The sequence below is a fragment of the Caretta caretta genome, chromosome 1, assembly GCF_965140235.1.
Source record: "Caretta caretta isolate rCarCar2 chromosome 1, rCarCar1.hap1, whole genome shotgun sequence".
NCBI lineage: Eukaryota > Metazoa > Chordata > Testudines > Cheloniidae > Caretta > Caretta caretta.
Window position 1 is genome coordinate 211,252,846 of NC_134206.1, and position 13,507 is coordinate 211,266,352.

The window sequence follows — 13,507 nt, forward strand, 5'->3', positions numbered from 1 at the left end:
TGACCTTCAGCTGAAGGTATAAAGTTTATTTTATTGTTTTGCTGAAACACAAGTAGTCATACCAATATGTTTTCTTGTATCTGACAAAAATAATGCAAAACCAATTTTAGTTTACAAACAATTAATGTTAATGTAGAAGATGTTGCCATTTTATATTTACATTGTTCTAGTCCTGGTTGGGTTCTAGAGTTTCAAACAAGGGCTGGGCCATAGGGCTGTCCTTATGCTCCTCTTCTGAACTGTTGCTGATTTAGTGTTGTTTTTGTAGGCACCTGAGCATCAGCACAGGTAAAGTAAACTCCATGTTTCTCATGGGGGTAGTGAAGGAATCTATGTTTCCAGATGTGGTCTCCAAACAATATACCCTCTCTCCTACTGTGATGGCTTCCAGGACAGTGTTATTCAACAACCCATGGTTAAGAGCTGGAAAGTGGGTTTCTGGCCTAGATACTTGGTTTGGCTGATTGGAGGCCCCCTCAATACACCCCAACAAAACCCCTTATCTGGGCCTACAACTCTAAATCAAGACTGACTGAGGGGAGCACAGATCATCTACAGAATGCTATTTCATATCCATCTTGCTCTTTGGTTGGTCCATAACAAGGCTCAGGGTCACAATTACCTTAAGAAGTAAAATAATCATCCACAGCACATGTCCCATAGCCCAGTCTGGCTGAAGGTAGCAGGTGTCTTCCAGAGCTATATGAGGTGGAAGAACTAGAGGCTTGAACCATGCTGCCTCAATCTAGGAGCCCTGTGCCTATGGCCACAAATACAGCCAGAGTGTACCATCCTTCCAGGTCCCAGGCATTTGAGAGGGAAAAGACTGGCATGGGGTCCCCCCAGAAAACCCACTCCAGATGGCACTGATGGGCCCTTGTGCTGGTCCTGGAACAGATCAAATTGCAGAGAAAGTCTTAAAAAGATGCGAGCTGGAGGGCCCATGCTCCAGCAAGGAGATCAGATGCTGGCTGAAGCTTGTGAAGTTTTGAGTCCCCCTCACCTTCTGTCCCTGCCAACCACCCACCACAACCATCGTCGCCTTTGCTGCTCCTTCCCTGCTTGGATCAAGCAGGGGCCTAGTTTCCTGCCAGGTTCCACAGCAGCTTCTAGTGGCTAGAGGAGGAAATGCAGCTCCTGCCTATAGCTCAACCAAGTGTGCGACAGGCTGAGCTGCAGGGATGAGGACAAAGTTACCAGATGTGTGACATTTGGCAGCCCTGCATTCTCCCTACTGTGAAATGGGGCTAATGCCCCGCTTAAAGCACTGATACTGTTAGAAGGTGAGCAATAGCGGCAAGGCCAAAGGGTTAGGCAGAGCTGAAATAAGATCATAGGCTGAGGAAGGTACTCGGATGAGGATCTCAAATGTGAGTACCTCCGTTTACAGATAGATAAAGAGAGGTGCAAACAGATAAAGTAACTTCCTCAAGGTGACACATACTAGATGATAGAACTGGGAACAGAACTTAAGAGCCCTGACTCTCAGTCTCCTCCTCCACGCACTAGACTATGTTGCCGCCCATTAAAAATGGATCCCTTTCTGCTCTGAATTCACATACCCACTGGCATAAGTAACAGAAACACTAGCCAAGTTCCTTACATAGAAAGGCAAGCTACTCAGTTTAAATGGACTTTGTTTTAATTCACTTATTTAGAGGCAACTGTAATTATTTCCTTAGGGTGGTGGTGGGGGGGGAGGGCGAAGATATACAACAATGCACCACATTGTTTTCATTAGCCTGGGGGAGAAAACACACTGTGTGTGTGTGTGTATACACATACAGAATAATACATCTATATATACACAATATATATATACACACACACACACTTTGCCTAGATTTGTTTACAAAGTATGTAGCATTTTCATACCATCCAAAAAAAGTACATGATTTTAAATAAATTCTATAGAGATGACGTTATTGGTAATTTACACTTAAAATCTAGCACAAAAAATCCAAATGACAAAACAAGATTTTGCGACTAATCAGTGCTTCTAGAAAGAGAAACAGTTCAAGTTACCCTTCAAGAAAGAGAAACAGTAATTTATCATATGATGTAAATGCAACACAGGGGTTTTTTGTTTTGTTTTTAAATTAATCACCTAATTTAAATTTCTAAAATTACAAAGAATTGAAGTCAATTTACAGGTCAAGTGCAGTAAACTAAATGTTCCTTGAGTACAAAGCAGCACTAGAGAAAGTAACGGGGAAGGTGGAGACTGATTGGATTAGAAAGGGATGCAACAGGTGGCTTTCTTCAATGCCCACACAGGTCAGTTTCCATCCTAAAGCACAGGCTCAAATGAAGACTATGTTTAAAGAAGGGGTCATACAGAGCTGATGCTTAGGCCTTTCAGCAGTTTGATAAATGCTTTTTTTAAACCAGTATCCTGTGAGTGGTTGAAGCTCTTGCAGGGGCTTGTCATTGAATGAAGCCATAAGAAAGATCTTGTAGACAGTTCTGCCAGTAGGATTTACCACAGATGCATGACACTGTAGTAGGGGCAACTTTGGAAACATTTACCCTAGGGAAAATGTGTATTCCAAAGGTCCCAAATGGCTTGAGAGAATGTAGCCCAATGCAGAAAGGAGTAGGTAGCCCAAAGAATCCATTACATTCAGAAATTGAATTGCCACCTTTGCATTAGATGCTTATGATCCAAACAGGCTGCGGAGTCAAAAACACGCTGCTAGCAGAAGGGCTGACTATAGGTGTAAATTACAGCGGTCGTGCACTCAGCAATGCCTTACAAATGTGGCCTATAGGAACCATTTATCCCATGCTAATTCATCTGGGGCCATGAGAGTAGTGAGGGGAAAATGGAAAGATGGGAAGTAGTATCACAGTATACTTGTTAAACACACCCTAATCAGGATGTTTCTATTTTATCAGTTGGCTGGTAGGGGCATTAAATAGGAAGCTCTACTTCATGAGACTGAAAGTAGTAAGGAGAGCTATCACTACAGAGTCCTCCTCATGCTGACAGTTTAGCACACTAAGATTTTACATCAAATGGTAATTTACAGAACAGAAACCAGTTCAAGTTAAGCTGCATAGAATAATGTAAAGGGTGAATGAGTGGGTAGAGATATATCATCTGTCACTAAGCTAGTGAGGACCAGAGTCAGGAGCATGAAGTGAGGAAGGGTTCAACTTTAACAGAGGCCACATTGTATTAGGGACTGGGCAGTGTGGTAGTTTCTCCATTTTAGAAGCCAGTTACAAAACTTGCTTTTAGGGAGGTGATAAGACTGACCTACTCACAAGTCCTTTTTGGGTTGAAAGGAAAGAATGATAGAGTCCAGATCTCCAAAGTGGCCTGTAGAGACCAATTTGGGAGCTGTTTTATAATGGGACAGGTTCAGTTGTGTTCAATGTACCTAGTAACTAGAAAGCATGTCCACTGGAGGCTGTAGTTGCAGGGGACAGAGAGTTTACTCCAATATCTGTGAAGTGTTCCATATGCCAATGGCCCAGGCTGGCACATTAAGCAAAGTAATCAATCTGATACATTTTGTGCCAGGACTGAACACACCTCACAAAGGCATTCAAGGAGGCACCCAGGGAAGAATATGGGAAGGGAACTCAGGTAGATGGGGACAGTAAGGGGTTATGGAAAACACTGAAATCACTCCAACGGTGACTCAAGGCTTTACATGAGGACTGTCTGGGTGGAGGAACAGATAGGATGGGGCACCTCAGAGCTGGAAACCCTCCATGGGAGCCTCACACTGCTGGAAGATGTACTGTTGCTGGCTGAGATCCACTTGTGGGGCAATACTGCTGTCCTCGTCCTCTGACCCAAAGTAGTGCTCAATCAGATCAAAGGCCTTCTGATAGATATCCTGGTTCTCATGGCTCTGCAAGAATTCAATCTTATCCAGGCCTATATGGGAAAGAAGCAAACAAAAAGCAAAGCTCAGTCCACGGCAGACAGATATGTTCTCCCCATCCCACCCGCTACAGATAACAAGCTTCCGCACCTCCAGAAGGAGCTCTATCGCAGAAGCTCTTCTCTCTCCCACGACAACCAAAAAGACCAGGTTCCGTTACACAAGTTCTTTGTCTCCCATTGCACAACCAAATCAAGAACTGAAGCTCTGAGGGTCTGAATAGCAAAGCCTGGAAACATTTTCATGATTAGACTATGTTGGGGGTATGCTTGCTGTAGTAGCGTTCACACAGTGCTTCTGTGTGCTGGACCCATTACTCTGCATGTATAATGCAGCTGAACTACTGCAAACAGTGTTTAAAGTGGTCTGAAAAAAAGTGTGTGTGTGGGTCTGTCACCTTCTCATCTGCCTGTCCTCCAGCTCAGCAATTAATTATGTTAACCAACCCCCAAATCAATGCCATCCCCACATCAATTCTGCTCCCTCCATTCCCGCACTCATCAGTTCTGCCCCAAACAGCCCCACATCTGCTCCTCCTGCAGCTCCTGGGTACTTCACTTCCCTCTCCCAGGCATGGAAGGACTGCAGTGGTGATCCCTTTCTCCCACTTCCAAGGCCAGTAGAGGAACAGAGGAGCTGTCCCATCATTCACAGGAGGAGAGTGGGGAGAAGGGAGCAGAACTGCTGGGCTCTTTCTGCTCCCTCCTCCTCTCCTGTGAGAATGGTATTGGTTCCAGAGGAAAACTCTGGCTGTTTTGTGCAGTAGGTCTAATTAGCTGCTCTTCCCCAGAAAGTGGGCAAGTTGGGAAAGCAGCTAAGCAGAGGAATAGTTCCCCAGGGCAAAAAGAAAAGGAGTACTTTTGGCACCTTAGAGACTAACCAATTTATCTGAGCATAAGCTTTCGTGAGCTACAGCTCACTTCATCTGATGCATTCAGTGGAAAATACAGTGAGGAGATTTATATACACACAGAACATGAAAAAAGTGGGTGTTTATCATGCACACTGTAAGGAGAGTGATCACTTAAGATGAGCTATTACCAGCAGGAGAGTGGGGGGGTGGGAGGGGAACCCTCTGTAGTGATAATCAAGGTGGGCCATTTCCAGCAGTTAACAAGAACGTCTGAGGAACAGTGTGTGTGTGTGGGGGGGAAACAAGGGGAAATAGTTTTACTTTGTGTAATGACTCAACCACTCCCAGTCTCTATTCAAGCCTAAGTTAATTGTATCCAATTTGCAAATTAATTCCAATTCAGCAGTCTCTCGTTGGAGTCTGTTTTTGAATCATAGAATATCAGGGTTGGAAGGGACCTCAGGAGGTCATCTAGTCCAACCCCCTGCTCAAAGCAGGACCAATCCCCAATTAAATCATCCCAGCCAGGGCTTTGTCAAGCCTGACCTTAAAAACTTCTAAGGAAGGAGATTCTACCCCCTCCTAGGTAACACATTCCAGTGTTTCACCACCCTCCTAGTGAAAAAGTTTTTCCTAATATCCAACCTAAACCTCCCCCACTGCAACTTGAGACCATAACTCCTTGTCCTGTCCTCTTCTACCACTGAGAATAATCTAGAACCATCCTCTCTGGAACCACCTCTCAGGTAGTTGAAAGCAGCTAACAAATCCCCCCTCATTTTGAAGTCTTTTTGTTGAAGAATTGCCACTTTCAGGTCAGAAATCGAGTGACCAGAGAGACTGAAGTGTTCTCCGACTGGTTTATGAATGTTATAATTCTTGACATCTGATTTGTGTCCATTTATTCTTTTACGTAGAGACTGTCTAGTTTGACCAATGTACATGGCAGAGGGGCATTGCTGGCACATGATGGCATATATCACATTGGTAGATGTGCAGGTGAATGAGCCTCTGATAGTGTGGCTGATGTGATTAGGCCCTATGATGGTGTCCCCTGAATAGATATATGGACACAGTTGGCAACGGGCTTTGTTGCAAGGATAGGTTCCTGGGTTAGTGGTTCTGTTGTGTGGTGTGTGGTGCCTGGTGAGTATTTGCTTCAGGTTGGGGGGCTGTCTGTAGGCAAGGACTGGCCTATCTCCCAAGATCTGTGAGAGCGATGCGTCGTCCTTCAGGATAGGTTGTAGATCCTTGATGATGCGTTGGAGAGGTTTTAGTTGGGGGCTGAAGGTGACGGCTAGTGGCGTTCTGTTATTTTCTTTGTTGGGCCTGTCCTGTAGTAGGTGACTTCTGGGTACTCTTCTGGCTCTGTCAATCTGTTTCTTCACTTCAGCAGGTGGGTATTGTAGTTGTAAGAATGCTTGATAGAGATCCTGTAGGTGTTTGTCTCTGTCTGAGGGGTTGGAGCAAATGCGGTTGTATCGTAGAGCTTGGCTGTAGACAATGGATCGTGTGGTGTGATCTGGGTGAAAGCTGGAGGCATGTAAGTAGGAATAGCGGTCAGTAGGTTTCCGGTATAGGGTGGTGTTTATGTGACCATCGCTTATTAGCACCGTAGTGTCCAGGAAGTGGATCTCTTGTGTGGAGTGGTCCTGGCTGAGGTTGATGGTGGGATGGAAATTGTTGAAATCATGGTGGAATTCCTCAAGGGCTTCTTTTCCATGGGTCCAGATGATGAAGATGTCATCAATATAGTGCAAGTAGAGCAGGGGCATTAGGGGACGAGAGCTGAGGAAGCGTTGTTCTAAGTCAGCCATAAAAATTTTGGCATACTGTGGGGCCATGTGGGTACCCATAGCAGTGCCGCTGATTTGAAGGTATACATTGTCCCCAAATGTGAAATAGTTATGGGTGAGGACAAAGTCACAAAGTTCAGCCACCAGGTTTGCCGTGACATTATCGGGGATACTGTTCCTGATGGCTTGTAGTCCATCTTTGTGTGGAATGTTGGTGTAGAGGGCTTCTACATCCATAGTGGCCAGGATGGTGTTTTCAGGAAGATCACCGATGGATTGTAATTTCCTCAGGAAGTCAGTGGTGTCTTGAAGATAGCTGGTAGTGTAGGGAGTGCTGGTAGTGTAGGGCCTGAGGAGGGAGTCTACATAGCCAGACAATCCTGCTGTCAGGGTGCCAATGCCTGAGATGATGGGGCGCCCAGGATTTCCAGGTTTATGGATCTTGGGTAGCAGATAGAATACCCCAAGTCGGAGTTCCAGGGGTATGTCTGTGCGGATTTGTTCTTGTGCTTTTTCAGGAAGTTTCTTGAGCAAATGCTGTAGTTTCTTTTGGTAATCCTCAGTGGGATCAGAGGGTAATGGCTTGTAGAAAGTGGTGCTGGAGAGCTGCCGGGCAGCCTCTTGTTCATATTCCGACCTATTCATGATGACAACAGCACCTCCTTTGTCAGCCTTTTTGATTATGATGTCAGAGTTGTTTCTGAGGCTGTGGATGGCATTGTGTTCTGCACAGCTGAGGTTATGGGGCAAGTGATGCTGCTTTTCCACTAATTCCAATTCAGCAGTCTCTCACTGGTCACTCGATTTCTGATGTAAAAGTGGCAATTCTTCAACAAAAAGACTTCAAAAACAGACTCCAAGGAGAGACTGCTGAATTGGAATTAATTTGCAAATTGGATACCATTAACTTAGGCTTGAATAGAGACTGGGAGTGGCTGAGTCATTACACAAAGTAAAACTATTTCCCCTTGTTTATTTCCCCCCTCCTTCCCCACTGTTCCTCAGACGTTCTTGTTAACTGCTGGAAATGGCCCACCTTGATTATCACTACAAAGGGTTTTCTCCCCCCACTCCACTCTCCTGCTGTAATAGCTCATCTTAAGTGATCACTCTCCTTACAGTGTGCATGATAAACATCCATTTTTTCATGTTCTGTGTGTATATAAATCTCCTCACTGTATTTTCCACTGAATGCATCCGATGAAGTGAGCTGTAGCTCACGAAAGCTTATGCTCAAATAAATTGGTTAGTCTCTAAGGTGCCACAAGTACTCCTTTTCTTCCCCAGGGCAGTATTAAAAATGTGCATTGCACACAGAGGCATGACAAAATCAGGCCTGGTAGTCTGGAAGCCACTACAGCATTTTCAGAAGCGCTGTCTGCATCTTATCTGTAACATCAAGCGGGCAGAACAGGATACCAAACATCAAAGTCCTGGACCACTACTGCATGATTAGTGTTGAGTAACTAATCATAGAGGAGTAGCTTCGCTAGGCTGGTCACCTTGTACGTATGGATGATATGTGATCCCCAAAGCCATATTTTATGGACAGCTGAAAAAGGGAGCACTTACAGAATCATAGAATATCAGGGTTAGAAGAGATCTCAGGAGGTCATCTAGTCCAACCCCCTGCTCAAAGCAGGACCAATCCCCAACTAAATCATCCCAGACAGGGCTTTGTCAAGCCTGATCTTAAAAACCTCAAAGGAAGGAGATTCCACCACCTCCCTAGGTAACGCATTCCAGTGCTTCACCACCCTCCTAGTGAAAAGTTTTTCCTAATATCCAACCTAAACCTCCCCCACTGCAATTTGAGACCATTACTCCTTGTTCTCTCATCTGCCACCACTGAGAACAGTCTACATCCATCCTCTTTGGAACCCCCTTTCAGGTGGATGAACGCAGTTATCAAATCCCCCCTCATTCTTCTGTTCTGCAGACTAAATAATCCCAGTTCCCTCAGCCTCGCCTCATAGATCACGTGCTCCAGCCCCCAATAATTTTTGGTGCCCTCCGCTGGACTCTTCGCAATTTTGCCACATCCTCTTTGTGGTATGGGCCCCAAAACTGGACACAGTACTACAGATGAGGCCTCACCAATGCCCAATAGAGGGAAATGATCACGTCCCTTGATCTGCTGGCAATGCTCCTACTTATACAGCCCAAAATGCTGTTAGCTTTTTGGCAACAAGGGCACACTGTTGACTCATATCCAGCTTCTCGTATACTGGAAGGCCAATGTAAAAACAATATAAGGACACTCTCAAAGTTCATCTAAAAGGTGCCCAAGTTAATCCAAACACATGAGAAGCTGCTGTCAGATCAGGATGGTGGGTACAGCTGTTGGTCTGCAGTCAAAGCCATCAAGAATAGCAGAACAGAAAAAGCCAAAGAGAAGCGTGAGCAAAGAAAGCAGAACGTGGCACACCTGTGTGGCCATCTCTGCCTGATGAGCGGATACATCTGCGGAGCCCTCATTGGTTTACATTCATACAAAAGATACACTGAAACAAAATGACTCTCATACATTGAGTAGGAGAGGAGACTCCAACTGTGTCCAGTTTTGGGTACCAAACTTTAGGAGAAATGTGGATAAACTGGAGAGCAACAAAATGATAAAAGGGTTAGAAAACTTGGCCTCTGGAGAAAGGCTAAAAAACCTGGGCACGCTTAGTTGATAAAAGAAGACTGAGTGGGGACCTGATAACAGTCTTCAGATACGTTGAGGGCTGTTAAAGAGAGGATGGGAATCAGCTATTCTCTATGTCCACTGAAGGTAGGAGAAGCAGCAATGGCGTTAATCTGCAGCAAGGGAGATTTAGGTTAGATATTAGGAAATACTTTCTAACTATAAGGGTAGTTAAGCTCTGGAACAGGCTGTGGAATCCCCATCACTGGAGGTTTTTAAAGTACAGGTTAGATAATAATCTGTCAGGGATGGTCTAGGTTTACTTGGTCCTGTCTCAGTGCAGGGGGCTGGACTTGATGATTTGTCAAGTTCCCTTTCAGCCCTATATTTCTACAATTCTAGAAGATGATACCTTCCCTCTCTGAATACAGCCTTTCCCTAAGCAGACCACAATCCAGCTATTGTTTAAGAAATTATTGCTCAACACAACTGAGCTCTTCAGCTATCATTCAGTGTTTAATATCCCTGTATCATTTATCTTAGCATTTTATAGAGTCCATCACCATAGTACCTAAGCACTACTAATAAGCAAGCTGAGAAGCTCAGCAAAGATTGCCTCCAACTTCACTTACATGCTATTAGTATCCTGGACCATTACCAGTTAGGCCTCAGGCAGAAAAAGATACTGGTGATGGCAGATTGAAGAGGATAAGGGCCAGATATGCAAATTCATATGGCTGGACCTCTTCATAACATTTAATATAGTTGGCTATGGAATCCTGCTGTTCAGTCTCACAAATATGGCAGGGATTAGTGGGACTGTACTGTGATGTGTTCAACTGTTTCTCTTGGGCTTCATCCAGACTGTCCTGATGGGCATAAACTCCTTCAACTTCAAATTGCTCACCTACGGGATTCAGCATTTAATGCTAAGAGGCAGGGAAACAGCATGAACTAAAATGCCAGCAATACACAGACGGCAGTCAGCTTCTCAGAGACTTGCCAGGAACTAAGAGACAGGCACTGCACTGGAAACCAATTAGAACAGTACTAATGTGGAGACAAAACAAACCTGCAGATGCCCTTAACGTTGGATTAACACAATTAATGTGAATATACTGAACCATCTGTGATCAATCTGGTTCAATTAGAATGGTCCAAATTCTCTGAACCCAATTTTGACAGTCCAGAAACCCAATGGAGGCAACTCCAAACTTGTCAGATGGAAATAGTACTAAGCCCTGGCTGGTAAGGAAATGGATTGCCCAGTAGAGTAAAAGGTCAGGGAACATTTCTCCCAACATACTGTCTGGAACTTGAGGCACCAAAACTACTCATTTATGTCACCTGGAAGGCTTCCAGGAATACTAAATATTGGCTAAATACTGGAAAATATGGATCCTTTTTCCCACACTGACAGCTATTGTGAGTGTGCCCATATTATTTTCAAAGAGCCTCAGAAAAGAGAATAAGCTAAAAAAAAAAAAAAAAAAATCACATACAGGAAGTGACTGTGTTCCAGACAGAAAGAGAGGGCCCTTTTCCAGGAAGCACAGTAGCGTTTCATGCATCCTCCAAGCTGTCTACGGTGCTTTGCACCCTGTCCATCAGCCCCCTCAGGTCATTAGGATCAAAGCCTACTCCTCACTAGTATCAGACTCAGAGGAGTGGGGTGAGTTCTCCATCCTGAGGACAACGCCTTTGCCTCTTTGGAGTGCTGGCATTTCAATGTTGTGGAGGATGTTTTAGACGTCCTGTTAGGGAGTACAAAGGAATCTAAAGAGGAAGGAGATTCAAGGCAGACACTGTAGAATGCACCAAGTCAGAGAAGAAGGCTGGATGGAAGAGGGACCTTGACTTCATGCAACTGATGAAAAAGGCTTGGAATTAAGGACCTCATTGAAGTACGTAAACCCCTTAAATCCGACAGTGAGGTTAGCAGGCACACGGTAGTACCCCACTGTCCCTGTGAGCCTGAGGGAATAGGAAGAAAACTAGAATATCTGGCACTGCCTGAATGAGGGCACATGGAAAATGAGGGTGTACGGACCGGACTCCTCATTGTTTTTGTGGAAAAGGAGGGTGTATGGAAGGACCCAGAAGCAAAGAGCTGGTATTAAAGGCCAGATAATTTACAAGCCCTCCCCCATCCCTGCCCTCCCACAACTGTAGGAGATAGTCAGACCCCAGAATCTCTCTCACCTTGGCCCAGGGGGTGAGGAATCAGCTGTAGACAAGAGATGGCTGGACCTGAGCTAGAAGGTACCAGGATGCCCCAATAAGGAAGACAGCTGAAGGGTGGCAGAGACTAAGCCACACTGAATCTACGGAGCTGTTATTACAGCCCCAAGATCGAGTGGTATCAGCACCCGCCAGGAACCCCCAACAAGAGCAGCAGATCATAAGCTATGCTACAAGACAGACAGGGAGTTGTTCCCTGCCTGGATTCCACAGACCAGAAGTGGGAGAAGGAGGAGGTTAGAACAAATGAAAGAGGCCCTGTAACTGTAGGATTAAATAACGGGAGCAGAGATCCTGAACTGCATCTGCTTATGAAGGAAAAATATTGCTGTTGAGTGCCACCAAGAAAACTCATAGGGTATGTCTACACAGGGCATGAAGCCCAGATCTGTGGGACCCAGACTTGTGGGCTCGTGTTTCCAAGCCCGTGCTTGAGCGTTCACATTCGGGCCTCACAACTGTGCCGGAGCATCCATACTGCACTACATGACCTGACTCAAAACTTCAGGTTCTGTAGGCATATACTATCATATCCCCAAGTTCCTGTGCCCTCATCAGCCTACGCTGTTCTGTGGTTTTCTCTATAAGGGGTTGTGAAAGAACTTGTCTGCCCATCCTGCGGTAGTTGGCTGGGAATGTTTTGGGTAGTTTTAGCTGAGGAATGCATCCAGACAAGCCATTTTGTGTCTGCACTCTTCTTGCAGCCAGGAGCCATCATGGATCCCATCTAGGTGGAAGAACTTCTCTATCTCATGCTCTCAGTCCTATTTTGGGACACAGGCAAAGCGTCTGCAAGATGCTGATAGACATTTCAGTGGCAGTTTTTGAACTGTGGGAGGCACCTCTCAGAGGAGGATACTGACATGCCAGTTTCAAACCAGCTGATGCTGCTCATGTCTGTTGTTGCCTTACGTGCAGATTCCCTCTGCGTAGACTGGCACTTCTGGAGCAGAGCCACCAGCACAGACTGATGGGGTCACATTGTCATACGGACGGGGATGACCAGCAGTGGGTCCAGAACTTTCGCATGAAGAAATGGACATTCCTAGAGGTTTGTGATCAGCTTGTCCCTGCCCTCCAGCACGAGGACACCCACATACGGACAGCCATGCTACACCAGAAGCAGGTCACTAGCCATCTGGAAGCTGGCTACCCCAGACTGCTCCAGGTCCATGGCTAACCAGTTTGCAGTTGGCAAATCAACTCTGGGGATTGTTGAGAGTCCATCAGGAGTGTGACTTACCCAAGAGTGGTGGGCATAAGAAACATTCCTGAAATAATTGCTGGTTTTCAGAGAATGGGGTTTTCAAACTGCTGGGGCCCTGATGAGATCGGGGAGGGATAGCTCAGTGGTTTGAGCACTGGCCTGCTAAACCCAGGGTTGTGAGCTCAATCCTTGAGGGGGCCATTTAGGGATCTGGGGCAAAAATTGGGGATTGGTCCTGCTTTGAGCAGGGGGTTGGACTAGATGACCTCCTGAGGTCCCTTCCAACCATGATATTCTATGTGCCTATAGTTTGCCCACTGCAAGGAACACTACTCCACCATTATGCAGGTTGACCACAGGGGCAGATTCATGGACATTAACATGGGATGCACTAGCAGGGTGCATGATGCCAGGGTGTTCCAGAGATCAGGACTTTACCTTAATTGAGAAAATAGGGCATTACTCCCACCAAATACATTGTTATAAATGACAGGTTTCAGAGTAGCAGCCGTGTTAGTCTGTATTCGCAAAAAGAAGAGGAGGACTTGTGGCACCTTAGAGACTAACCAATTTATCTGAGCATTTTCACTGCATGCATCCAATGAAGTGAGCTGTAGCTCACGAAAGCTTATGCTCAAATAAATTGGTTAGTCTCTAAGGTGCCACAAGTACTCCTTTTCTTATTGTTATAAATAAAATTACTGTCCCCATGATTATTCTAGGGAACCTTGCTTACCCTTTGTTGCCGTACCGTGTAAAACCCGCCCTAATTTCAGAGGATCTGGCAAAAAAAGGTTCAAATGCACAGTCAGTTGCCGTAGGATGGTGGTAGAATGTGCATTTGGCAGATTTACATCCTATTGGTGCTGCCTTCAAAATAAT

At 45.4% G+C, this 13,507-nt stretch overlaps 1 protein-coding gene across 2 annotated transcripts in view; it reads right to left on the bottom strand.

Moving 5' to 3' along the window:
• Window positions 1–11: 11 nt before the first annotated feature.
• Window positions 12–13,507, bottom strand: part of KPNA1 (karyopherin subunit alpha 1) — a 155,641-nt gene continuing 142,145 nt past the window's right edge. For both annotated transcript variants that reach the window (XM_048819991.2, XM_048819948.2), the window contains one exon: window positions 12–3,892. In XM_048819991.2, coding sequence (XP_048675948.1) covers window positions 3,705–3,892 — 188 coding nt within the window. In that variant the 3' untranslated portion in view covers window positions 12–3,704. The remainder of the gene's footprint in view (window positions 3,893–13,507) is intronic.